A 25,042-nucleotide genomic window follows, 5' to 3' on the forward strand; every position below is an offset into this window, starting at 1 on the left:
CCCCCCCCCCCCCCCCCCCCCCCCCCCCCCCCCCCCCCCCCCCCGCGGACATAAGCACATAACATGATAGCACGGAACTGTTCCCTTGAGGACACTTTTTTTTTTTCCTAACCCCCACACAAAACAGAAACATGAAGGGGTTGTATGAGGGTGAATTCGATATACCATCCCCAACTCATATAGTATTGAGAGCTCTGTAAAGATCTAACTTGAGTCACAGGTTCACACCTTGCTACCTATTCTTATCTTCTTTTTTTACATGCGAAGCGAATCGAAAGCGACTAGCGATCTCCGCAACATGATTTCTTTTCCTTTTACCTTTTGGCCAAAAGACGGGACAGATCTATTGAATCGCCTCGGAGATGGTCAGATCATCATCACAAGCTCACAATCCTACCATCTGGTCAGGCTTATCTCTGAGTCTGATAAGAAGCAGATCTGAACAAAAGCCTCGGAGATGCTCGTCGTGGTCGACGCTACACTCACAACCAAGGCAATCCATCTGGTTCACCCGATAAGCAGCAGCATTTCTCGTCAACAAACAGCGCAGCGCCTCGGAGATGCTTCGTCTCATTGACTGTATTCCATAGCTAGTATCGATAGATGCTCACAATCTGCCTACCTGTCCCTGTAATCAGTGCTCGTCTTATCAGTCCGATAGCGGCCCCACATGGGCGAATGGCGTCAACTTGGTGGCAGATTGATCATTTCCGTACGTGCAAGTAGAGCTACCAAGAAGCCTCAGCCAACCCGCGAAAAGCTGGCACAAAGGTGTACTCGTAATACAGCTCGGCGGATTGGACTGGGGTTTGACTAATTCAGAACAGACAAAAAAAAATACAAAAAAGCTCTCGTTCGGCTGTTCGGCGTTGGGGGCGTCGGGCGGTCGGGAGGGAACATGACTGGTGAGATTTTGTTCAATGTGGATAAAACGATTTCCATTCAGATGCTTTATTTAATAATACTCAAGTAAGAGCAAGAGTAAACATCACTCTTTTTTACTTCCAGTTTTGTTGAAATACACGGCTATATTCCAATCTCAAACAACGTTGTGAAACCCTTCAATCATCATCCCCCCCCCCCGGATCTCGGGCCTCCCGACATCCCGCCATATCAAAGAAAAAATGGCTACTACTACCTCACCTTCACCTTCACCTTCACTCACCAGCAGCAGCAGCAACACATTGCTCGCCGGCCTCAACTGCACGGGCAACATCCATCTCGTCATCGGCACAAACCCCTTGGCCGCAGCTCGATGCGCACAGTCTCTGGGCGCCGGAGCGCACCCCATCGTCGTTGCGCCAGAGACGGCTGAGCTACACTACGGCCTGCAGCAGAAGATTGACGACGGCAGCGTCAAGTGGGTGCGCGAGGAGTTTGAAGATGAGCATCTGTTTCGACTGGGCAGACAAGAAGTTGGACGAGTCGTCGACGCCGTGTTTGTAACGGCGGGAGCATCACGAGACGAACTTGGTGCGTTTTCACTCCCTTCAACTATCCCTACATACATATACAAATAAACTAAACATCACCACGCTCAAGCCTCGCACATCTCCTCCCTCTGCAAGCGCAACCGCATCCCCGTCAACGTCGTCGACGCCCCCCATCTCTGCACCTTCTCCCTCCTCTCCGTCCACTCCGACGGCCCTCTCCAGATCGGCGTCACCACAAACGGCCGCGGCTGCAAGCTCGCCTCCCGCATCCGCCGCGAAATCGCCTCTTCTCTACCGCCCAACCTCGGCGCCGCGTGCCATCGTTTCGGCGAGGCGAGGCGACGCATCCAGCAGCACGACGAGGGGGGCAGCTTGGGTGACCTCGACGACTCCGTCGACCAGAGCGCGCTGTTCAACAAGCTCGTCACCGCCGAGGACGATGCCCGCCGCAACAGGAGGATGCGCTGGCTCAGCCAGGTCTGCGAGTACTGGCCCCTGAAGAAGCTCGCCTCCGTCACCGACGACGACGTCCACCGCCTCCTCGAGGCCTACGCCAGCAGCAGCGCCGCAGAGTCAGACCTCGCAAAGCGCAGGCCTCGAGACGACGACGCCGGCCTTGAGCGGCCGCAGGGCAAGGTCATTCTCGCCGGCAGCGGGCCAGGACACCCAGACCTGCTCACCCGCGCAACCTACAACGCCATCCAGTCCGCCGACCTCATCCTCGCCGACAAGCTCGTGCCCTCGGGCGTGCTGGACCTGATCCCGCGCCGCACCCCCGTCGAGATCGCCCGCAAGTTCCCGGGCAACGCCGAGCAGGCCCAGGACGAGCTCCTGGCCGCCGCCCTCGCCGCCGCCCGCGCCGGCAAGACGGTCCTCCGCCTCAAGCAGGGCGACCCCTTCATCTACGGCCGCGGCGGCGAGGAGCTCGCCTACTTCCGCCAGCACGGCTTCGCCGCCCCCGGCGCCGTCGTCGTCCTGCCCGGCGTCACCAGCGCCCTCAGCGCGCCCCTGTTCGCGGCCATCCCCGCCACCCAGCGCGACGTCGCCGACCAGGTCCTCGTCTGCACCGGCACGGGCAAGAAGGGCAAGGCCCCCTCGCCGCCCGAGTACGTCGCCTCGCGGACAGTCGTCTTCCTCATGGCGCTGCACCGCATCGTCGGCCTGGTGCGCGAACTCACCACCGCCGTCGAAGCAGATCAGGACGGGAAAGCCCCCGAACCCAGCAACACTGTTACCAACACCACCACACCGTCGTCGTCGTCGTCATCAAGGACCCTCTGGCCCCTCTCTACCCCCTGCGCCGTCATCGAGCGCGCAAGTTGTCCCGACCAGCGCGTCATCCGCACCACCCTCGCCCACGTCGCCGAGGCCATCGAAGCAGAGGGCAGCCGCCCGCCGGGGCTCCTCGTCGTGGGCCGCTCATGCGAGTTCCTTCACCCCAGGGAGCGAGGCAGGGCGTGGGTCGTCGAGGAAGGGTTCAGGGGCCTGGACGACGAAGGGATGATGCCCGCGCAACTCCAGGGGCTTGTGGGAGCGTAAGCATTGGGATGATGTGTTTGGAAGGGGAGAGCAAGGGAGGGGGAGACACGGCGTTTCTTTGGTCCTTTTTTTTTCTGGGGGAGGCAGTTTGAATATCTTGTGAATAAGGGAGTTTTATGATGTGTACAGTATTACCCAAGTGAATTGGGGGAAAAGCATGGCAGGCAGTTTATAGTTCCTTTTTTCTTTGTTCTATATCAACGAGTATTTCAAAAACGAGTCTAAAAGAACAAATGAAATACTATAGCATTCCAAGTATAATAATTACAAACTTCATATGGAATTGGAGTCACACGACATACACACATGCATAGTCATGAACACAAAAAAGAGAGAAGAATTAACAAAAAGAAAGAAAGGATAAATGTCAGTCCAATTTCCCCAGATGCTATGCTATAGAACAAAAAAAAACACAACCGTCTTGCGCCGTTTCATCTTGTAAAAAAGAAAGAAAAAAGAGTATAGAAGAAGTGATGCAGATTCTATACAACGTCTGGTACATCCCCCCTTTCGTAGATGCTATAATCCCCGCGTCGCAGATTTAATAAAAAAAAATATATATACACGTCGAATGGCAAAAAAAAACCCGTGTCCCTTCGCCGGCTAGCGCCTCGATTTCCCCCTCCCATCTAGTATAGTTATAAAAAGATTCTTTTTGCAAACATCGTTTCATAATACCCAGATAAAAGATATATAGATGGCGGTTTATATATGTCGCACATCACCAAGTGAAGCTCTCTTCAATGAAATCGACGACAGTGTGGCCTTGCACCGACCGGACGGCGCCGCGCACGTCGTCTGCCAAAGCACCAGGCCCGCAGACGGTGACGACCATGGCGCCGACCTGCTCCTGGACTTCCTTGGCCAGCAGTAGCGGCACGTTGGGACGTCCGGGGAACATCTTGACCGTTGAGCTGGAGCTGGCAATGTCGCGGGGGTTTTGGGGTCGCGTGACGAAGACTTGGATGCGCAGGATGTCTTTGCGGTTCGGGATTCGCAAGATCTGGTCCATGAATGGGCGCACCCACTCGAGGGATTCATACTCCCGGATAATCCAGACAAGCGTTACTCGCCGAGTCGCGACCGTGCCTTCGTTGTAGCCGTTTAGCAGATGTCGAATGTAGGAAATCTGGTGCGTGATGCCAGTGGAGCCGGCAAACAGGACCGCGTGGCCGTACGAGTCGAGGCTGTGATGTCCAGCATACGGGCCCTCCAGCGCCGCCTTCATCCGGATGCCCTGTTCTGAGGCCTTGACCGTGTTGTAGAGTTTCCGTGTCATGCCGGTCTGAGCGCCGATGAGGAACGACACCGAGGTGAATGCATTGCTACGGTCCATCGCGGTGAGGGGCTCCTTCTCGGCCGTCGGCAGGGAGTGTTGGATCTCGTGGTCGACCCAGGCAATGGAAAAGGGGTGGCTCTCCCACACGTTGACGTTCCAGAAACGGAGGTAGGCGTGGGTTCCCGGCTTGATGTTGACGTATCGCGGCAGGCGGAAGGTGACTCGGGTGACCTCGCCGGGCATGGGCTCGCACAGGGCGTCGGCGAAGCCCTTGTCGGACCAGTTGGCCCACGCCATGCGGACAATGCGAGCCAGGCGGTCGGCAATCCACAGGGCCAGGATGGCGATGACCCACGACAGCTGCGGGAGGCCACCGGGGATGCTGGCGGTGACGCAGTGGACCCATGTGCAGGCGAAGGCGATGGCGGCGAGCAGGATGTGAAGGTTGAGGAAGGTCTCGTAAAAGGCGTGTCGGAGGGGCGAGACGGCGAGGATGAAGATGAGGGCGAAGGCGAGCGTGCCAAGGCCCCCGTATCCGAGAAAGGGCGACTTGAATATCGACTTCCAGACACCAGACCAGCCGCTGTTAGCGACGCTCGGGATGGCCCAGGCAATGGTGTGGATGATGACCTCGATGGCCACGATGCGGCCCATCCACCGGTGCAGGAGGTTGTACGTGTCGAAGCTGATTTGCAAGAGGCCGATAAGGGGGTTGTTGCGGCCCGCCATGATGATCAGGGGCACCATGTTGACGAGGGCCAAGGTTCCGGCACGGCCACGCAGCTCGGCGCAAAACGAGTAGTAGTTGGCCTGCGTCCAGTCGAGGATGAACATGTACACAATGTTGCTAGCGAGGTACAGGAGCAGCAGCGTGGCGTGCAGCCTCGAGGGTAGAGTGCCGACGTTGATGGCGGACGAGAAGCGAAACTCGCGGTTGTGGCGCTTTCCAAACAGAGGAGCGTAAATCATGTGCTTCTTCATGCCCGGCATCCAACTCCATTGCGAAATCTTCCAGTAGCCCTGCTTGTCTCGCGGCACCGACATGGCCGACACCTGGCGCAGCTTGGCCCATAGTAGTTCTGCGATTCTGATAAGTAACACAATGACAGCAACAGCCCCCAGACTGGTCCAGAGAATATCCTTGAAGAGATTGTTTTGATTCTGATCAACACCATTTAGCGCGGTGGTATAGGGTGCAATGGTTGGATTAGATGGTACCTCTGAGCTATCCGACGACCTGGCTTGGAGCACCCGAGTGGGCACCAAAGACTCGATGCCTCCAGCGAACCGGCGCGGATGGAAGTCCATCTTGTCTTGGTCTTGGCTCTTTTTTGGTTTTTTTTTTTTCTTCTTTTCTTTTTTTTTTCTTTCTTGAAGAGGTTTAGGATTTCGTCGTCGAGAGAGGCAGGGCAAATGAGTGTGAAGGATCAAGTGGTGAACAGGCCGTAAAGAGTGAACCGTCGCCAGCCAAAAAGGTGCTGTTCGTGAACCCCAAACAGGTAAAAAACGAGAGTGTCGACCGTGTTCCAAAGAGCGCCACTCAGTAGCGAGCTGGAGTCACGGCCGGAAGAAAGGGCAAAAAAGAAAACAGGTCGTGTGTGTTACGCTTCGTTGTCGAAGAGCATCCTGTGCATGTAACACAACCAAGGGCCGGGAAGAAGGAGAAGGTCGAAGGGGTTAAGGAAGTGGAAGCTGGTTCGCTCCGAGCAGGCGAAGAAGCAGAAACTGGGTGCAGGGACCCAAGTCACTCCCGTTGCTGTGTGCCCGTAGCCTCAGGTTCAAGTCAAGGTGCAGTAGCGGCAACTAGAATTTGTTTCCAGAACGGCCAGTCGGCTTTCGGGACAATTGAACTTGTTTCCTTGCGAGATTCGATTGTTTCGACTTGGGGGGGTTGCTGACACGCGCACGCAGCGGCTTCGGTGGACCCGTGGATAATTGAGGAGATAGTGTATGGGATGGAGACTCGAGCAAGGACCAGGCAGTTGAGTCCAAAAAAGAATAACAATAGACAAAATAACAGTGACAGGAGGCGGACGGGAGCGGTATTTTTTTGCTGGTCCCGCGAAGAGTGCGTTTGCTTTGGCGTGTTTATTTATGCCGCCCAAGGTTTCAGCTTGACGATCTGGTGCTGGTATGTGGTAGCAGGCGGCTATGCGAGTGTAGCGGCAAAAAAAAAAGTCAAGTCAGGTAGTTGAAACGCAAAGCTGCAATAGTCCAGCCGATCTCCGCGCCAAGGGGATCCTGGGAAGAAAAAAAAGGAAACAAATCGGCCGCACGCAGCAGATGTTTCGAGGAGACGATATTGATGGAGATTGAGATTGAGATTGAAGTTGATGACGGCAGGGCTTGTCAAGGTGAAGATCACCAGCCCCTTTGAGAAATGACTGCGAAGGAGGCAGTTGAAGTATTGATTCAATGATTGTTCAGTTTCCCGTTTTCTTTCTTTTTTTTTTTAAAGAGTCAGGTGGAAACAACGTGATGACGAGAGAACGAGTGGGCAAATCAGATCAGATGAAACGCAGAAGGGCTGAGGGAATGGACAGGTCGAGCCAACCAAGCTGGAGAGGAAAAGAGACAATCAGGCAAAAAACGATGATGGAAACAAGTGGCCTCGAGGGGGCGCAGGGAGAGTAAAAGATGGTTCGCCCTCGGCCGCCCACATTCCCCCTGATGGCTGCGATGGCATGTTTGGGAGGCGATCAGTGGCTGCTGGGCGTTGAAGCTGCGCGGCCAAGCGATTAGCGCTCTCAACGCCCCTGCCGAGGCCCCCCAGCAGAAGCCCTAGCAGACGCCCTGGACCGCCCAAGCCAGGGCCCTGCTCCCTCTGACGGGGGCACCTATGGGGGCCTATGGGGGCCCAATGGAGCTTCGACGGAGCCCTTTTGGTGGCCCCTGTAGCTCTCTAGCGCCCAACTCCGCTCGGATGGCTGGCAGTGGCACGCGGCCGCTAAAAACGCCAGCTGCTTATTCCATGGTGTTTTCTGCTGGGACGAAGCATCAATTGTTTGCACGACGCCAGACGCAGGTACCAGAAGCACGTCAGCACGCCACTGCAGCTGCAGAGTTAAATAGCACAGAGAGAGATGGTGAGATCAAGAGGGAAAAAGCCAATCAATAGGGACTGCACTGTTGAGAACATCAATTGGACGGCCGTTCGTCTGCTGTTTGAGTTTACGCTTAATTCTGACCGCGACATTGATTCTTGTCTCTGGTAGAGTGGTGAGTTGCCTCGATGGCTGGCTCAGAAACACTGAATGGCATTCATCAAATCAAAACAGCTTCAACACGGCACCATCATTCAGCCTCGATTTGCATCAGTTGATCTCACATGTCATGTTCCCCCCAGAGCGCCAATTCGATCCGCGTGTCCTTACGTGTACAATCGCCTCGGTGCCCGCACTGACGCTCAGCCCTCCAGGGTTACGGATACGAGTCAATACCTACTTTCGTCAAGACTGCCAAGTCAAAAACCCGCATCGCCGGCATCATCTTCAGCAGGCTCTGCAGAATCTCGGGCAGAACTGGCCGTCTGCCCTTCTAGGCGCCCTCTCTCCTCTCTCCCATCCACCGATAGGCTAACAGCGCCTCTTTCCCCTCATGCTCTCGACTCGGCTCGGGAGCGCTATGCAGGGATGACCGACGCAAAGAAGACAGAAGGCCGCCCGACTGGGAAAAGCACCATCTCCAACGCCGTTCCGGACGCCGTGGTTGGCTGCAAACTCTGGCCTCAGATGCTGGGGTCTGACGTCGAGATGCGCCGTCTGACTGGCTGCTCGGTTCTGAAACCAGCCACTGGAGCGGGCCCTGCATGCCATCGAGCCTAGTTCAGGGGTGCCTTTTTCTTGTGGTTTCCCTGCCGTTGCCTGTGAGGAAACAGAGACACGAGGGAGTGGCAAACTCATCATGACTGGTTCTGCGTTCCGACCGACTGCGACACTGCGGTGAAGAGGGCAGCCAGTCAGAGTCACAGGCCGGACTTGACGTCGGATTTGCGGAAGCCATCGCGGCAACACGAGGGCCGGCGTCGTTTCAGCCCGAGATGCAACGCCAAAAAGCAAAAAGGCAGCTTCCTCGTCGTAATCTCCTCCCACCGCACAAAAATTCACTCTGGCAGCGCCGCATGGCATGAGCAGACGCGCAGGTGGCATGATGTGCGAGGCCATAAGGAGATATTCCTGCCCTAAATCGTATCCTACTGCCCCTTGCTAATATTCGACCTGAACCTGAAAGGCACCTATTGAGAGTCAATCATCTGCCCGGGTCCGCCTGCTCAGTTGCTGGGGATGGATATTAACAGATATTAAGAGATAGATTGCCAAAAATTACCATTAAGATTGCGCACGAGCAGCACCTCTCCACTCTGCCATGCCATCCGGAATTTCTACACGTTAGCGGAATAGCAAGAGATCAAGGTGAGAAAACGTGGGCGAGCCCAACAAGCATGATGCCAGTGAAAAGGCCTTCCATCCCGCCGGAGCCCATCGCATTGGCATGTCACAGCAAGATGAGGCCAAGGCCATTCATCTCATCTTTTGCTGCCAGGGGCCACAACCTGCTCAATTGCCCCACGCATGCTTCGGCGAATTACCCAATGAAGCCATGGCAGCCGTCACCATTATCTTGGCTCAATCATTGAAGAAGAGAAAGAAAACCTTTTCCAACATTCGTGGCACGACAATAGAGGGACATGTCGTGATGATGGGATGCTGAAGATTGCATCCGTCCCTGTTTCAAAGGCGTAACTGTCATTAAGTGCAGCATTTGGAAGGGCTCGGCAATCTTACATGCGCCACTCAGAATGGAGCAATGCAAGGCCTTCTGAAACATTGCAGAGATTGCGCACTAGCAAGATCGATCTGTGTTGAATAGAAGGCGAGTGGGCTTATTGAATGCCTCCTTTATTCATTCTGTGATGGAATTTTGTGTGTTGCTGTTGTTATCGTGAACAATAATCTTTATCAATCAGTTCAATACATTCGCAATTGAACTTTGAAACGCCGGTCATGTGACTGTAGCATATGTGCATGTGCTCCGTACGAGAGATGTTCACTTTTGAGGAATGTGAGGAATACCTGATGCACCAGCCACATTCAACTGCGCCACCTCATTAGCCACGCTTGCTCCTCAGGCAGAAACCTCCGGACCCGGCAGCTCAGTGACGCCAGCCGAATATGCCCGGAATTTTCGAAAAAGCGCCATCACGAGCTCAACACGCCCTACAATTGTCGCATCGCCATTGAGCCCGTCGCCATGGGTGCCCAAGAGTCAAAGCCCCAGGCCTACGAATGGAAGGTGTATGTAATCACGTCAATTGAACATTTAAAGCATTTCTTGAGTCCCATTCGCCAGCTAACGAGGTGAAATTTTATATCAAAACAGCTCAGGACCGCCCAGCGTCTCTCTGCCCGTCATGGAGTCGCTGCAAACTAGCCCCGAAGTACGCCCTCGATCCGATTCTATTCAATCTCTGTAGTTTGTAATGTTCTGTCGAGACTGATCCAGCGGTTCCCCAGACGGATGCCTCCCGGGCCAAGCTAGTTGAGCAACATATCCAGGCCCGCGTCGCCGAAGAGCTCAAGAGGCTGCAGAAGCAAGAGTCCGACGCCCTCAAATTCGCACACGAGAAGATCTCAGAGGCGGCTTCTTCAATCACCGAAGATAACGGCCCCAGCCGCTACACCGTCAGCAAGGAGATTGATGAGCTGCGCAGCAAGCTCGAGCAGCGCAGAATTGTGCGAGAGCTGCCCGAGACCGTGGAGACGGCGCGAAACAATGTCATTCGATGCTTGAGGGAGAACGACAGGAGACCTCTGGTCTGCTATGACGAAGTCGAGGCATTCAAGGCGGAAGTCAAGAAGCTGGAGAAGGACTGGATCAACAAGGTCACGGCATAGAGCTTTTTTTTGAGCATATGAAAAAAGGAGACAACGTGAGAGGGTAGAAAAGAACAGAAAGATGCAAAAGAAGAGAGAGATCAGCGGCTATATAGACTTACGATGACAAGCCAGTGCTTCGAACGCACTGACGGAATTCTAGGCGAGCGATGGAATGGGTGTGTATATCTGTACACTATAGCAAGATGGCAGCGGTAAAAGCTGCATGCATGGGGCACAATGTATGAACAGAAAAAAAAGAAACTCATTGCGCTAAAAGGGAGAATCCATTTGCAATTCAACGTCTATGTCTTGTGATGGTGCATCAGCCTTGTCGGCCTGGAGAGCTGCTTTCCTTTTCAGCCCTTCCACTCGCAACCTTTCGCGCCTGGCAGCAGCATCTTCCCATTCCTTGCCCTCGGGGTTCAATTTCTTAGGGATGCTTGACGACTTCGGTTCCAGCACGGCCTCGTTGAATGCTGACCGGAACCTTTCTATGCGTTTTGTGTTTTCCACGAACCGCTCGTTGGATATCTGCAGAAGCATCTTGAAATACCCAGCAGAGACTATCCGCTGGCGTTGCCCCTCCGAGTCCTGGTAACCCACGAGGGATTCGAGGCTTAGACCCATGGAGCGGATGGCGACCATGGGCGTGGTTTGCTCGCTAGGGTGAGAAGTGATGTTGATGGCGCCAGACTCACGGAATCCGGCTTGTAAGGCACAACGCAGGAGAAGCTGAGCGTGACCAAGTGATGCCGTAAGAACATGGAGAATCTTTGAAAAGGTTTTCGGTCAGCCTTTGTCATAAGAAACCATCTTCTTCATAAAGAGAAAGAGAATTGCTCACCATGGGCTCAAACTTAAAGTGTATGAGCCTTCTCTCACCACTTCCATCCGCAAGAGTCTCAACCATGTCCACCGAATCCGACAACCCTAAGCTCTGCATCCAATCCAGATGTGTCTCGTCCCCATCAGCCCGAGCATCGTGAGAGACGTACAGCCACGTTCCTCCAGCCCCCTTGCCGCCTATTCGTGCAACTTGTTCACCCTCGCCATTCTCTCCATCCCCAGACTTGGTTTTTCTGCCCTCAAGAAAGACGCTTGCACGGCCAGCGCAGCTACTCGTCGTTACAAATCCCTCGGCATTGTTGATTTCATCAATGAGGTACCGGATCCCTTCATCGACGGAGCCTTTGGGTGATGCGTCAGAGTATTCGGTGTCTGGAACGGCGAGCTGCTCGAGGATTTTTGACTTTTTCTCGCGGAATGGAGCTGACGGCTGAGTGAGAGGCTGCATAATGGAGGCGATGTCTGAATGAATAGTTTAAAAAGAAGAACAGAGAGAATGAATTGTTAAAAATACAAGACAATCGCTCTGCTTGAATTCCGAATGAAATACCTGTTATCGTTACCCTGGAGGAAATTTGAAAATTGAATCTGGTCCTGCAATGAGCATTGATAGTGCCCTATCTGACGTTGGTGGCTAGTGTGGTAGATCGCAGTCAGACGCTTATCTACGGCGAGGCGCGGGGCACTGAGTGGCTCAAATAACTATATATCAGAAACCGAGACGGCGCTGACTCCATGATGCCTCTTCTCTAACCTTCACCATTCATTACACAAAGACACACGCACAGGGTTGATGATGAATTACTTTTTGATTTATTCACCCCCGCTATCTACTGCCACGGGCATGTGATGCCGCCTTTTTGTCAGAAACCTGCTCAGCCGGTGAATTCTCGGAATAATGATGAAGAAAAAAAGAAACAAATCAAGCCAAACGCCGCCCATGATATATCTATGGGGTCAAACCCCCCATCCAATGCTGTTCCATCGAAAGCAACTCCTCAAAGACTCCAATCGCCAATGCCACTAAAGCTCATCATGTCATAACAAATCTATCCATGCCTCCGGGCTTTATGTGCGGAGAGCGCGCTTCACCCGAGAGATACGACGACGCGTGCGCTCATGGCACAGGCGCAGCCTGGCCCTCCCGCTGGACGACAAATTCGGAGTACTTGGACTTCTTGTTGTGGATGCCGCACTCGGTCTTGTTCTGGCCCTTCCAGCGGCCGGCACGTTCATCCTCTCCCTCGCCGACGGGGCTGGTCGAGTGCCAGTCGCCAACCGACTTGTAGCCCTGGTCAAGCAAGGCGTTGTAGGGGACATTGTTCTCCTTGATGTACTCGTTGACCTGGGCAAAGGTCCAGGCGGCCATGGGGTTGATCTTGACGATGTTTCGCTCCTCATCGAGCTCGATGATGGGGATGGAGCCGCGGGCCGCGCCCTGAGATCGTCGACGGCCGTTGAGCACGGCGGCAACCTTGAGCTCGTCATATGCTCGCTGCAGGGGCTCGACCTTGACGATCCAGTCGTACATGTCGCCGGCAGTGTGGTAAAACTCCTCTCCATACGTCTCCTCGAGCTGCTGGGCAGTCTCCATGCCGTCGGGCTTGAAGATGTGGATGGGGACGTTGGGATATCTTTCCCTGACCCGGTCGACGAGCTCATACGTCTCCTTGAAGTGATACAGGGTGTCAAGGAAGATGAGGTCGACAGTGCGGGACTCGGGGTTCTCCTTTTGGATCTTGGACAGCATGTCCATGGTGGCGAGACCCGTCAGGCCAAACGCCGTTGACTGGTAGAGGTTGGGGAACATGATTCTGCAGAAGCGGAGGATGTCCATGGGATGCATATTCTCCATCTGCTGGTTGAGGTATTCGATGTGAGACTTGCTGAGGGAAATATCGGGCTTCTCTTCTCTCGGTGACGGAGAGTAGTCGGACTGGCCGGAGGCATAACCAGACTCGATGTCGTTGGTATCAATCTTATAAGACGACTGAACCGTCGACTGCTCCATGATGACGGACATGATGGCAAGAGAGAAAGGGGGTTGTGGGGTGGAAGATTGGTATGATGCCTCGGTTGGGCAACAGCAGAGGTGCTTGGGCTGTTGTGCCTGAGGAGAGAATTGTATTCGCGAGTGCGAGATGATTCAGAGATCCAAGCGGCTGTCTTTCTTCGGGGCTAGTTTCTTGAAGAGAAAAAGGCGTCACCGGTCAAAGAGGGATGTCCAGTCAAAGGATCTATGGGGAGCAAAGAGAATGGAAGCTGAACTTTTATTATTTACGGAGAAGCTTGGGGGCAGGCTCTCTGTATATGAAAGCAAGGCAATCTGGGGAATCTGTGGCCCTGTTTTTCGCCCGCCCTGACTAATTCTCCTGCCTAGAAAAAAAACCGAGCCCCCAATGATTGCAAAAGGCAAAGACCCCCGTCCAATTTGCCAGGCCTGGCGTCGGAACATCGCTCAGAGGGAGCAATAAGACGAGCCAAATGCATTGAGCACGCGCCTTGGAAGCTGCTTGGGCGTCTGGCGTTGCGTCTAGGAGCGATCACGACATCGACGCCAAAGCTTCCGCGATGTCGAGCTAGCGGCTCTGATTGGCTGGAAGCGGGACCCCAAGGATTCAACGTCAGTAACATGGACTTTGCATCACACGGGGCGAATCAGCAATCATTTGAGTATCTTGTACTTGGACAGGCTCCATTTTCGAAATACTGGGGCAGCGAAGGGTTTTCCGGGGCTTGTTGGCTTAGAAATGGAGTGGCTGCCGGAGGAGTATCGTAATCGCAAAGGAGGGAGTGAATGATCTCATCCCGTATGACGAATGCATCTGGAAGAATCGTCAATATGCGTCATGAAGAGCTCGAGAGGGGGCCAACAAGCTTGGGAAATCCGGGGTTGAAAGAGGTACCAGACTGACGGGTCGAACTGGAGACGTCTGGACAAGCTGCTGCAAGAAAATTGAAGCCATCTCGACTGGGCAGACGGTTCGTTTTGTGCGCCTTCGGGCTGTCGGCGGCTTGGCGGGAGTCGGGAGCCGAGCGCCGGTTGGCTGATTGATGCCATTTATTATGGATCTGATGTGGATCGCCGCGAGGGTCCGAACCGGCTCGTCGCTGTGAGGATCATTGGAGAGCTGAGGATTTGGCTGAATTGGGAAGGCTGATTATTGCCTACTAGTGCTAGCGAGGGATGCTTCGTCAGCTCGGATGATGGAGCGCTTTGCTGATGGCGACAGAAGGGGGAGAGGAGAGAGGGAGGAGAGGAGAAGTGTGAATTACACATGCCCGAGAGTCCGAGGTGAGTGCTTCTGCTGCAAAGTAGCCTCTCTACTCACTGGCTGGCTCATATGTGGCTCAAGAAGAGTCGGGGTAGAATGGGGTTGCTTCTATTTTGCTCTGGCTCCTCGACCAATGCCTGGTCTTACGCTGCTACCACTACATTCGATATTATTGTACACAACCACTGGGCGGTTTATCCCATCGCGTGCAACAAATGTGCCACCTAATCACACACCATGAACGCCGATTCGCAGATACTGCTCATCCTGCTCTATGCGCTCTCGGAGGGGCCCACTCCGCAGCTCCTCGACATCCCATGCTGACCAGATGAACCGGCCGTGCAAAAACGCTGCCTCGTCCGAAGCCGCCCAGATGGCAACAGAGGAGGGGAGGCTGACTAAATGGCAAGGATTGTTAGATGAATGATCAGACGACAAGGGATGCCAGAACTGAAGAAAAATCATGTCCGGGAACTTGGGCTGTATACGTACTGTCATCCCAGTCGAGGGTTCGTTCAGTCGCCCCCGCGTTCTTTGCACCAGGGCTCAATATGGCACCCGGGTGAAAGCTGACAATCTGCATCTTGGAGACTGGTGAATCTCGTGCGAGCTGCTGTAGCAAGAGCACTCCTGAGTTTTTGGTCAGTGCGTAGGATTTGGTGTTCACCCCAGCGTCCCAGTCGTGGATCGCAGATGTAGCCACATTGACGAGATATCTCTGCATCAAACAACGTTGTTAGCACACACTATTCTGTCAAGATATATGATGGATGAACCCATGGAAAAGCGATACGGGATCAGTCGCTTGCCTTTTTATCCACGTTTTGCTTCCAGAAGCGTTCGCTGTAGTGATTCACTGAGCGAACATGGACAACGAACTGTTCCCAGGTGGATTCCCACCCCCTCGCCCACAGGCTGCGTTCCAGCGAGTTGCCAGTCACAGCCGCATTCAGCACCAGCACGTCGACGAGTACGCCCTCGGACGCAAGGGCATCCCACAGGCTGTCGATGTTTTCTGGGCTTCCAGGCGAGGCAGCCCTCCCCTCGAACTTTGTGTGCGAACCAGAGCCCGCTTCCGCAGCGAGACTCGCGACAGCTGCCTGTTGTTTGGCTTCGTCCCGGCCGACGATGATGACTCGGGCAGCTCCGGCAGTCGCAAACGCGAGGGCGATTCCGTAGCCGATGCCCCCGCTGCCGCCGGTGATGAGGACCGTCCGGCCGGCTTGGGAGAGGGCGGGGCGGGAGGGAGAAATGGCCGGGTAGGAGGTCTTGTGCGTCTTGTCGGTGATGGAGATGACGCGGTATGGGATGTCGAATTCTTGCTGTGGAGCGGCTGCCATTTTGGATGAAATTCAAGGATTTATTTTTTATTGCAATCTTTTCAAAGAATTTGACACTATGAATGTCGATTTTCGGTATGTTAATTCAGCACTCCATGGTTATTTATACCTCTCAACTCTCTATATATACACTCATTCGCCCTTTGATTTGTCAACTACAACTGCTGAATTCCGCAGCACAGCTTACATCATATATACCAGAACCAAGAGAATATCGTGCTCCGAAACTTTCCTTCACGCATCTGCACAGCTTCTCCCATACAATGCTGTGCTTCTTTGTTCCATGGGCCGGTTCTCAGTCCCGCCTCCGACGGGGGGGCCGAGAGCGGAATTCCGCATTTTTATGGGGCCGTGTCGGAACCAGCTTAACCGCTGTCTACAAGCCCCCCCCCCGAAGCCCCTTCGAAGCTTTGCCTTGCCTTCTCCTCCCTCACTTCCGCACTCACCCTTTTTCGTTGTTCCGCAGATCGCCCAGAATTAACCGCTCGCCATGATCTCGTCCCGTAGAAAATCGTGTGCCGCATGTGTGGCTGGCAAGCGGAGGTGCGACCTGGACCTGCCGACGTGTGGTCGCTGTCGCAGGGCGAGGAAGGACTGCGTCTATCCCTGGATGGCAATTGGAAGCGCAGAACAGCTGGGACTGAACTCGTCGCCTGCGGGTATTAGAGCGGATGCGAGTACAACACAGGATCTGGGCCACATCTGGCATTCGGGCGGAAGCAGCAGCAGCAGCAGCGGGAGCAGCAGCAGTGGGAGCAGTCATGGCGGTGCATATTTGTCTCCGGGCCCTTCGTCAGCGGTACCCCCACCGCTGGTGCCTTGCTTGCTGTCCCAATTAGACGAGTACATGTCCCAGGGCGAGGGCCAGACCGTCTTGTCATTGGGCCCGTATTCGGGGCCGGTAGAGCCCGCCCCCTTTGGCCGGGAGTTCTCCACCCCCGAGTTCTTTTACTTTGACAGTTCCAACACTGCTGTGACGACTGGCCACATCTTCCAGTCGCGGACAGAGTGGGCGGCTAGCCGGTTTGCGATGCAGCCGCAAATCCTGGCCATGACGGGCCAGAACTGCTTCATCCACCACACGCAGGTGTCGGCATCCGAGGTGCTGCAGGAAGCCCTCGCCGCAAGCGCGCTGCACTGCATGAGGAACACGGCCAATGCAGCGCTCGTGCGAGGCGAGATTGCCAAGCGAGTCGCCCGCCTCATTGGCTCCATCCGGCATGCCATCACCTCCGCGTCCGAAATCGCCGTCGGAGCTGAGCTCGACCTGCTGCCGGTGCTGCAGGCCTTTGTCGTCTACCAGTGCATCCGCTTCTTCGCGAGGGACGACTTTGAAGAGCGAGTGCGCGCGGAGCGAGACGAAGCCATTGTGCAGGCGCTGCTGTCGGCCCTGTACCCGCGGCTTCGGTCGTTTTCCAAGACCATGGACAGCTGGGCGTCCTGGATCTACTACGAGAGCATGCGGCGCACCATCCTCACCGCGGAGATCCTCTCCGGCACGTACGCTTTCCTGAAGCAGGGCTGGGACCAGGCCGAGGCGCGCACGCTGCAGCTCAAGTTCACGGCGCAGGTTGCGCTCTGGGAGGCCAAGACGGCGGTGGAGTGGGAGGCCATGTGGGAGCGGGGGCCGAGGCTGCAGGTGACGGTGCGGACGTTTGTTTTGGATACAAGGGAAGCGTTGCCGGAGGACATGGATGATTTGGGGATGGTGATTTGGGGGTTTCATCATGGGCTTGACGAGATGGAGAATTGGATGGGCAAGAGGAGGCCTGTGATGGTGAGATGGGGGTTGCGGACTGGGGACTGAGGTGTGATGAGGTTTTGGCAAGATGAGATGATGATGATGTGGGTTATTGGATAAATTTCTATTGGTTAAATGTTTATTTGTTTGTTTGTGGATATGCTCGGATTTTTCAATGGTTGTGGAGGGGGTGTTGAGCGTAAAGAAGGGGAGTTACTGAGATGATGTCGGCTTGTTGGAAGTATACGCCTGACAGTCGCCAAGGGTTTAAGGAATGATTTGCACAACTCAACTTATTAGTTATAGATATCTTGATAACCATTTTCTCATATATTGTAATCAGTTTCACCACAAAGGATTCATTTCAATCGAAAATTCGAAAGTGATTTATACATGTGCCAGCCCAGCATGTCCATATGGCATTCAGCTGGCCACGATGGTCAGTTTGGAGTTTTGCTCCATTGTCTCTCGTAAAATGACTAAGCTTTGTTTAAACTCTCTGGTGTCAAAAGACGCACGTGGGACTAACTAGCGCGGGGCACCAGCAGCTGCACAGTGACGAATGAGCTTCACTGGAGGCGTTGAAGTTTTTCTCTTATATGTCTCATTCTGGTTGTGTTTCTACATTAATAAATGGCTTGTTTATAAATTCAACATAGTATGAATAAATAAAATACAAATATCTTACCATCATTTGCTCATGAAAAGCTTGTTAATGTAGAAAAATAAAGATCAAGTCTCACTCCAGGTTAAGTAAAAGCAGTCCATGGATACATTCCAACACAGTACAATCGCAGCCCCTCCTCCAGGAACCTGCCCGCATCACCAGCCATTCATTTTCCCAGTCCACCTCTTCTTTTTGCGCAAAATCACACCATAAATTGGTGCTGTTAGTGCGACGCCGGAGCAATCTCTCCACCCCCCGTCACAAGAAAATCACAAGCGGCAAAAGCGGCGGGCAGGCTGAACTTGAAACTCCTCCTCGACCTTGTGCGAGGCTGCCAAACCGACGAAACTCTTGGGGGGCTTCCATTGTTGTTTTGCGGCTTTCCTCGCCCTCGCCCTCGTCCAAACCAGCTCCGGCTTTCGCTGCGGCTTCTGGCGATCTCCATACAACATCTGCTCAAACCAACTGAACGGCCGGAAAAAAGAAAACGAATCATCATGGCAGACACGGCAAAGACGTCGTCGCAGCGCCCGCAGCTCACCAGCAGCATGCGGAGCAGCTCGTACCTCAGCGACCACCAGCAGTATCGCCCGCCGCAGCACCGCATCCCCGAGGCCCATCACGGCATCGACACCGTCGTCGAGGACTCGTCGCCGTCCAAGTCGCCCAAGCTGCCCTTCAATGGCGTGCCGTCGCCCGAGCACCCGCCCATCATCGTCGACAGCGGCGTCTCGCACAGCTACTCGCACCCCAACTGCGCGCCGCCTGCTGGCCGCCGCTCCGACAGGCTCATCGCCACGCTCTTCTACAAGGGATCCGACCGCAATGCGCCGCCCAGGAGCTCTTCCGGGGGCCTCAGCAGGTCGCGATCGCCCGCCAAGTCCGGGCTGGCCGACAGCACCGAGTCTCTGCCCCCCAACATGGCGCCGACGACCAGCATGGACGAGTTCCCTCTTGAGCCTCCCACGCAGGAGTCGGAGCAGCTCGACCACCTCTACGGCTCCTACGTCTCGCCGCTGTGCATCACGTCCTTCCTCCACCTCATGTCGACGTTCCCCCTGCCTGACGGCGCCGAGGAGCCGCACTCGTCGCATCGCTGTCTGGATAACCAGGAGAGCCCCCGGGTCGTTGAACTGACGCTGACACCCGCTCCGTCGCCCAGCTATCTCAGCCTGGACGACCTGCGGAAACACGAGCTCATCTACAGATTTGAGCAGGAGTGGAATGTCGATGTGGCTCTGCAGAGGGATGTCCTGTGGAGGAAGCACCCCAGACTGGTTGTCTTTGACATGGACAGCACCCTCATCACACAAGAGGTCATTGATCTGCTGGCCGAGACCATCAAAGACCCGCCGGATCTTGCTGAGCGTGTGGCTGGAATTACGCATCGCGCCATGATGGGCGAGCTCAACTTTGAGTCGTCGTTCCGCGAGAGAGTCGCGCTTCTCAAGGGCCTGCCGGCAACCCTCTTTGAGGATCTTCGGCCGGTCCTCGACGTCACCAACGGCGTGCGGGATCTGCTCAAGGCGCTGAAACGCCTCGGCGTCAAGACGGCTGTTCTCTCCGGAGGCTTTTTGCCGCTGACGGGATGGTTGGCCAAGGAGCTCGGCATCGACCATGCGCACGCCAACGAAGTGGTGATCGAAGGCGGCAAGCTCACGGGCCAAGTGAAGGGTATCATTGTCGGAAAGGAGCGCAAGCGCGACCTCCTCGTCGAAATTGCGCAAAAGGAGGGCATCGACTTGTCCCAGGTCATTGCCGTGGGAGACGGCGCCAACGACCTCCTGATGATGGAAAAGGCCGGCCTGGGCGTGGCATGGAATGCGAAGCCGACGGTGCAGATGGAGGCGGGAGCGCGACTGAACGGCCAGAGCATGCTGGACTTGCTCTACCTGTTTGGATTCACGGGCGAAGAGGTAGATTTGCTGATCTCTTAGCCATGGGTTGGTGTTTTGTTGGAGTGAGGGAGAAGGGGGTGTTTGGATCTGATGGGGGAAGAAATCAGAACATTGGCGTCGGAAGGGCTAGAAATTCATGATGGGTTGCCTGTTTGATAGGCTTGTTATGATAGGAAATATTCTGGGCTCTCAATGATTGGGAAAGGGCCGCAATGATAGGGGCCATGATGTATTTTGGCTTGGCACTCCCGTTCCACCCGAGTGATGTCGATTTGATCAAGGCAATGATAAGACTGTTGCTTTAAACCTTTCAATCGCTTAATGGTTCATTATTATCTCTGAGCTTCGACCGTAATGCCTCACTTTTGAAGGTGTATGCAAAAATAATCTTTAATTTTTCTTCTCCTTCTTTTTTCTGTCTCATCATCGGTTTGTTTCAAAACCCATGACGCATCCCCCCAACCACCCATATGTCTACACAGGCGAACACGCCTCATTTAAATACAAGAATGCCCGCTTCTACCATTTCCATCACTGCTCACAAGTTTCCATGTGCGCATTCCACCCTTTAAGGGTATCCCTCCTTGCCCCACTTGTTGAACTTGTCGTGGTACTCCTTGGGAGCAGTGACGTTGGGGATGATGACAACGTTGAGGGCGCTGGGAGCGTCACGGGGAGTAGCGTTGGGGTCACCGCCGGGGTGGTACTTGTATTTGCCCTGGCCATCGCCTTCCCAGGCCATGCTGGCGACGTTGACGGGAGACTCAGAGGTGGCGACGGTGGGAGATCGGCCTGGAAGGGAAACGTTAGTATATAGGTCCTTGGCGACTCCTATGCGGTACTTGGTGCAGCGGCCGCTGCTGTAAAGAAACAAGAACAAGAGACAGGGCCCATGTTGATGTCGAGGATGGCCGAGTTGCATTGCATCATGTCAAGCAAAGGAGTTGCACTGTCTGGGGTCGCATACCGAAGTAGAAGCCGGCACCGCCCAGAGCGGCGACCATAACTCCACCGAGGATCTATAAACACCCCAAAGCAAAACCATTAGCCATCGGAACTCTTCGAGGGAGCGGCGCGGGACGTGACGGAGCTGCGAGAAGAGAGCTTCGCTTCTTCCAATATGACGCACATAAATCTCGGGGTTGCGCTTGGACTCGGACTGGAGCTCCTGCTTGGAGGCGGTGTCCACGGTCATGCGACGGACAGTCGTGGAAAAGAAGCGGCGGGTGATCATGGAGGCCATTTTGACGGACGAATTGGCGGAGGGTTGGTTTGATAGGGGAGGTTGAGGTTTGTTGGATCTGGATCGCTGGAGGCCAAAAGCTTGCTTGGAATTAGTGGTGCTAAAGCTGGGGTCGTATGATGATTTCAACCCGAGATTCCGAGGCTGCCATTGGCCAATGCCGAAGGTGGGATGGGTGCACGTGAGAAGTCACATGGCTGGGGAGCTGGTTGTGCTGCAATGGCTTAGATTACGTAACCATGAGCTCATAGGTTTCCAGGCCCGGGTCAGAGGCAAGGCATGGAAAAATGCAGCGTGTTGGGCATTGATCGCCGTCACATCACAGCGCGCTAGGCTGGGCAATTTCCACAGGCCAATGACGAGCGTGGCGGGAATTGTGCATGTGAGTGAATGCTTAGTTAGTACTGAATGCTGTCACTGTGCCTGGGAATTGGGATACGAAGAGACATTTCTCAGGGTTTGTCAGCAGCCAGTAACTCGAGTCGCCTTGTCTTCCTTGCCCTCGTCTGTACATTGCAATACTCGTCAGTAAGCAGACGGTAGGTATACCTTGTTTGGCTTCATGTAAAGCTCAACCGTGAGCTGGGCTCAATCTCATGCAAGCCCCAGCTTCTCGACTTCGGCTGCAGGTCACTCACTTCCAGCACTGGTGGTGTGCTCCGTGCGCCGCCAGCATGTACCCGTTGTCTTCCGCCCAGGTACCGACTACGCCGGCTAGACCCCAAGCAGCCCGTTAATTTCCACCGTCTGCAGGCTAACCGGCAAGTACTCAATACGACACGCTCGGACGGCCACTACCGCTGCCGGCCTCAACCTCCAAATTGCGCAGAGCCAAACGCACCAATGGCCAGCCCCTTTTGCCCTGCCAGGGAGAAAGGAGGGTCTGGGCGCATGCCTGCAGCCTCGTTACTGTAACAGGCGTCGAAAAGTGGACGAACGGCAGAGACGCTCGCGACGGAGGAAAAAGGAATTCGCATGTTTAACTCGCTGCCTCTCTCTCTCTCTCTTTCTGTCTCTTCTTTCCTCCGCTTTTGCCGGAGCGGGCGTCCTTCCGGCCTGTTCATCAACCCTCCGAACTGTCTTTGTCACCCATTTTTTCTTCTTCTTTTTCATCTTGAAGCATCCCCGCTTCCGACGCTCCCTCTAACCTACTGCAGTTTTTTCGATTCGTTTACGCTCTCTCTCCCTTGTCTTTTTTTTCTCTTTTAAACACAGCCTTTCATTTACGCTCCTTTGATTGATAACGCCCATTCGGAATCTCGCGATCCGACCCCTCGACGACTTGTTGCGCGACACCTTTTACAAAGCGGCCACCCGAATTACCATTTTCCCATCGCGCGGAACCACCCATCTTATTTCTTCTCCCCCCCTGCGTGTTTCCGGCAGCCGCAAATTTGTCAAACGTCGAGTCGATCTGTCATACGCTGTTCGCCACGGTCTTGTCTCCTCGCAGTGAGATTTTGGCGGAACACTCGGATCTCGTGCTCTCTGAAGGGGCCTTGGAAAAAAAACTACAAGAAAAAAAGAAGAGAGAATTGAGAGAACGGGCTATGTTATAGGACGACTCAGGGAATCTGCACATACGGGACCATCACGATGGCGTCCCAAGACGAGCCAGTTTCGCCGACTGGCAATGTCCAGACTTTCGCACCTCCCGCATCTTCGACTCCAGATGGACAACGCCCTGGAAGTGTTGTATCCTCCCACATGACCGACATCGCCAGCGAGGATGAGGCCGACGGCAACGCATCGACTTCGGCGCCCAAGACGCATCAGACAAGGGAATCGGGATCGGTGATTCGGCCAGAGACGGCCAAGACGGCGGCCTCGTCCAAAATATGGGGAGGCGCCAGGAAGAACTTGGGCGTCGGCAAGAGAGGAAGCGGCACCAGCACAACCAGCTCCGCGCTGGGAACGTCGCCGAGCCTGACGTCCCGCAGCCACGTCCCTTCGCTCACGTCAAACGCCTTTTTCCACCCCATGAGCTCGCAAAAGCTGCAGGCCCAGAGAGCCGGAGCCGCACGACCTCTCGCGACGACCCAGCCACCACCACCTGCGCCCCAGCCACAGTTCGGGGACCTGCCCGACAACGCAACGGATATCGATGGCAGTGTGATCCACGACTTTGCACCTTCACCCGTGGCCCAGCATGGCCCGCCGGTGCAGTTCCAGCACGTCATGTATAGCGAAGACCAGAGACACCTGCCCTCCCGCGGCACCGACTTTACTGAGCACGACACGTTCGACCAGGCTACGGACGCCACCAGCCCTACCGGCCACTATGCTGGAGGGAGCATGTCCGAGAGCGTTCGACCGCTGCGCAAGGCCTCGGTTCCGGACAAGGCCCACCCACATCTTGACCTGAGCGGTGGCACGACAAGCTTGAGAGATTTGAGGAATTTCCCTAGCCCGATGCTCAAAACCCCACGGTCGTTTGGGTCAACTTTTCTGCCCGGCATGAGTGACCGTGATCAGGCCCAGAGTGGTGAGAACCGAAACCCGGCGGATGGCGTGGAGAAGCTCGCCTCCACTGCGTCATCACCACGGCTAAACCCCATCGATTCCCAACTACGACCCAAGACCGAGAGCACCGCAGTACAGCACAAGTTCAGCAGGGAGCGCAACTATGAGTACTTTGAGGGCAATACCATGTTTTTCTTCGGAGGCCGATGGCAAAACACCAGGCAACGGCCCATTAATGTTGCTACGGGGCTCTTTGTGGTTATCCCTTGCGTTCTGTTCTTCGTCTTCGAGGCACCGTGGCTTTGGCACAACATTTCTCCCGCCATCCCCATCATCTTTGCATACCTCGCCTACCTTTGCTTCTCCTCTTTCCTCCACGCTTCCATTTCGGACCCCGGAGTGAGTAGCGCCTCTTGGCTTTGGCCGTTTGTGTCCACGCAGCGAGACGTGCCCAGCATGCTAACTGATTCCAGATCCTTCCCCGAAACCTTCACCAGTTCCCGCCTCTTGGGCCGCATGAAGATCCCCTTCGTGTCGACCCTCCCACAAACGACTGGACACTGATAAAGTCAGCGGAGCCGACGGCGGCCGCCATGGAGTTCCCCGTCAAGCACTGCCGGACGTGCAACATCTGGCGGCCACCTCGCGCTCACCACTGCCGTCTATGTGACAACTGCGTGGAGACGCATGACCACCACTGCGTGTGGCTCAACAACTGCGTTGGTAAACGCAACTACCGATACTTTTTCACCTTTGTCTCATCTGCCACCATCCTCTCCCTCTACTTGATCGGTGCAAGCCTCGCACAACTCATTGTTTACATGAACCAAAAAAATATTTCCTTTTCCAAATCCGTCGACCACTTCCGTGTTTCTCTGGCCTTGGTCATCCTTGGAGTCTTTACCTTTCTCTACCCCGCCGCGCTCATGGGATACCACATCTTCTTGATGGCCCGTGGCGAAACGACGAGAGAATTCATGAACTCTCACAAGTTCACCAAGAGCGAACGATACCGTCCGTTTGACCAAGCAAGCTTCTGGAGGAACATCCTGGCCGTTCTCTGCCGACCCCGCACGCCCTCTTATTACCAGTTCAAGAAGCGCTATGAGAACGGCGATCAACGACTTGGTCTTCACCGGGACCAACGCCCAGTGCTCGATTCTCGAGGCCTCGAGATGGACGCCGTCAAGCCCCCTTCCCAAGGTGGTTTCCAAGGCCCTGTAACCCTCCGGGGTTCAAGCCAGGGTGAACCGTGATGTTTATGACCTCAGTATATCGCGTGCTTTCAATATCTTGACATTTTTTTTCTCCCTCTCTTCATTTTTATTTTCACTTTTTCTCCATTTTTTATTTCCAAAACCATCAACGATGATGCCTTTTTTTACTCGAATAATTCACGAAGCAAACACATACGGTTAGAATGGACATACATGGAGCGGTGT

The 25,042-nt window shown here is 54.7% G+C and overlaps 10 protein-coding genes across 10 annotated transcripts; 5 read left to right on the top strand and 5 right to left on the bottom strand.

The window, feature by feature from the left end:
- Positions 1-1,124: 1,124 nt before the first annotated feature.
- On the top strand, positions 1,125-2,972 carry Triagg1_9342 (uncharacterized protein; the record flags this gene model as incomplete). Its single annotated transcript, XM_062904289.1, has 2 exons — positions 1,125-1,473; positions 1,543-2,972. 2 exons carry the CDS (start codon positions 1,125-1,127, stop codon positions 2,970-2,972), a joined length of 1,779 nt encoding a protein of 592 aa, XP_062751636.1.
- Positions 2,973-3,693: 721 nt separating this feature from the next.
- On the bottom strand, positions 3,694-5,559 carry Triagg1_9343 (uncharacterized protein; the record flags this gene model as incomplete). Its single annotated transcript, XM_062904290.1, has 1 exon — positions 3,694-5,559. One exon carries the CDS (start codon positions 5,557-5,559, stop codon positions 3,694-3,696), a length of 1,866 nt encoding a protein of 621 aa, XP_062751637.1.
- Positions 5,560-9,501: 3,942 nt separating this feature from the next.
- Positions 9,502-10,145, top strand: Triagg1_9344 (uncharacterized protein; the record flags this gene model as incomplete). Its single annotated transcript, XM_062904291.1, has 3 exons — positions 9,502-9,545; positions 9,631-9,688; positions 9,744-10,145. The coding sequence occupies 3 exons, from the start codon at positions 9,502-9,504 to the stop codon at positions 10,143-10,145; spliced, it is 504 nt and encodes a 167-aa protein (XP_062751638.1).
- A 252-nt stretch (positions 10,146-10,397) lies between these two features.
- Positions 10,398-11,421, bottom strand: Triagg1_9345 (uncharacterized protein; the record flags this gene model as incomplete). The annotated part of the gene is made up of 2 exons (XM_062904292.1): positions 10,398-10,898; positions 10,972-11,421. 2 exons carry the CDS (start codon positions 11,419-11,421, stop codon positions 10,398-10,400), a joined length of 951 nt encoding a protein of 316 aa, XP_062751639.1.
- Positions 11,422-12,090: 669 nt separating this feature from the next.
- On the bottom strand, positions 12,091-12,996 carry Triagg1_9346 (uncharacterized protein; the record flags this gene model as incomplete). Its single annotated transcript, XM_062904293.1, has 1 exon — positions 12,091-12,996. The coding sequence occupies one exon, from the start codon at positions 12,994-12,996 to the stop codon at positions 12,091-12,093; it is 906 nt and encodes a 301-aa protein (XP_062751640.1).
- Positions 12,997-14,476: 1,480 nt separating this feature from the next.
- Triagg1_9347 (uncharacterized protein) lies at positions 14,477-15,588 on the bottom strand (the record flags this gene model as incomplete). The annotated part of the gene is made up of 3 exons (XM_062904295.1): positions 14,477-14,646; positions 14,741-14,966; positions 15,106-15,588. The coding sequence occupies 3 exons, from the start codon at positions 15,586-15,588 to the stop codon at positions 14,477-14,479; spliced, it is 879 nt and encodes a 292-aa protein (XP_062751641.1).
- Positions 15,589-16,078: 490 nt separating this feature from the next.
- On the top strand, positions 16,079-17,395 carry Triagg1_9348 (transcriptional regulator family: Fungal Specific TF; the record flags this gene model as incomplete). The annotated part of the gene is made up of 1 exon (XM_062904296.1): positions 16,079-17,395. One exon carries the CDS (start codon positions 16,079-16,081, stop codon positions 17,393-17,395), a length of 1,317 nt encoding a protein of 438 aa, XP_062751642.1.
- A 1,098-nt stretch (positions 17,396-18,493) lies between these two features.
- Positions 18,494-19,933, top strand: Triagg1_9349 (uncharacterized protein; the record flags this gene model as incomplete). Its single annotated transcript, XM_062904297.1, has 1 exon — positions 18,494-19,933. The coding sequence occupies one exon, from the start codon at positions 18,494-18,496 to the stop codon at positions 19,931-19,933; it is 1,440 nt and encodes a 479-aa protein (XP_062751643.1).
- A 529-nt stretch (positions 19,934-20,462) lies between these two features.
- On the bottom strand, positions 20,463-21,137 carry Triagg1_9350 (uncharacterized protein; the record flags this gene model as incomplete). The annotated part of the gene is made up of 3 exons (XM_062904298.1): positions 20,463-20,686; positions 20,862-20,913; positions 21,024-21,137. 3 exons carry the CDS (start codon positions 21,135-21,137, stop codon positions 20,463-20,465), a joined length of 390 nt encoding a protein of 129 aa, XP_062751644.1.
- A 1,596-nt stretch (positions 21,138-22,733) lies between these two features.
- Triagg1_9351 (uncharacterized protein) lies at positions 22,734-24,856 on the top strand (the record flags this gene model as incomplete). The annotated part of the gene is made up of 2 exons (XM_062904299.1): positions 22,734-23,999; positions 24,074-24,856. The coding sequence occupies 2 exons, from the start codon at positions 22,734-22,736 to the stop codon at positions 24,854-24,856; spliced, it is 2,049 nt and encodes a 682-aa protein (XP_062751645.1).
- Between the last annotated feature and the right edge of the window lie 186 nt (positions 24,857-25,042).

This window comes from Trichoderma aggressivum, assembly GCF_033847375.1.
Source record: "Trichoderma aggressivum f. europaeum strain CBS 100526 chromosome Unknown scaffold_052, whole genome shotgun sequence".
In the NCBI taxonomy this organism is placed as follows: domain Eukaryota; kingdom Fungi; phylum Ascomycota; class Sordariomycetes; order Hypocreales; family Hypocreaceae; genus Trichoderma; species Trichoderma aggressivum.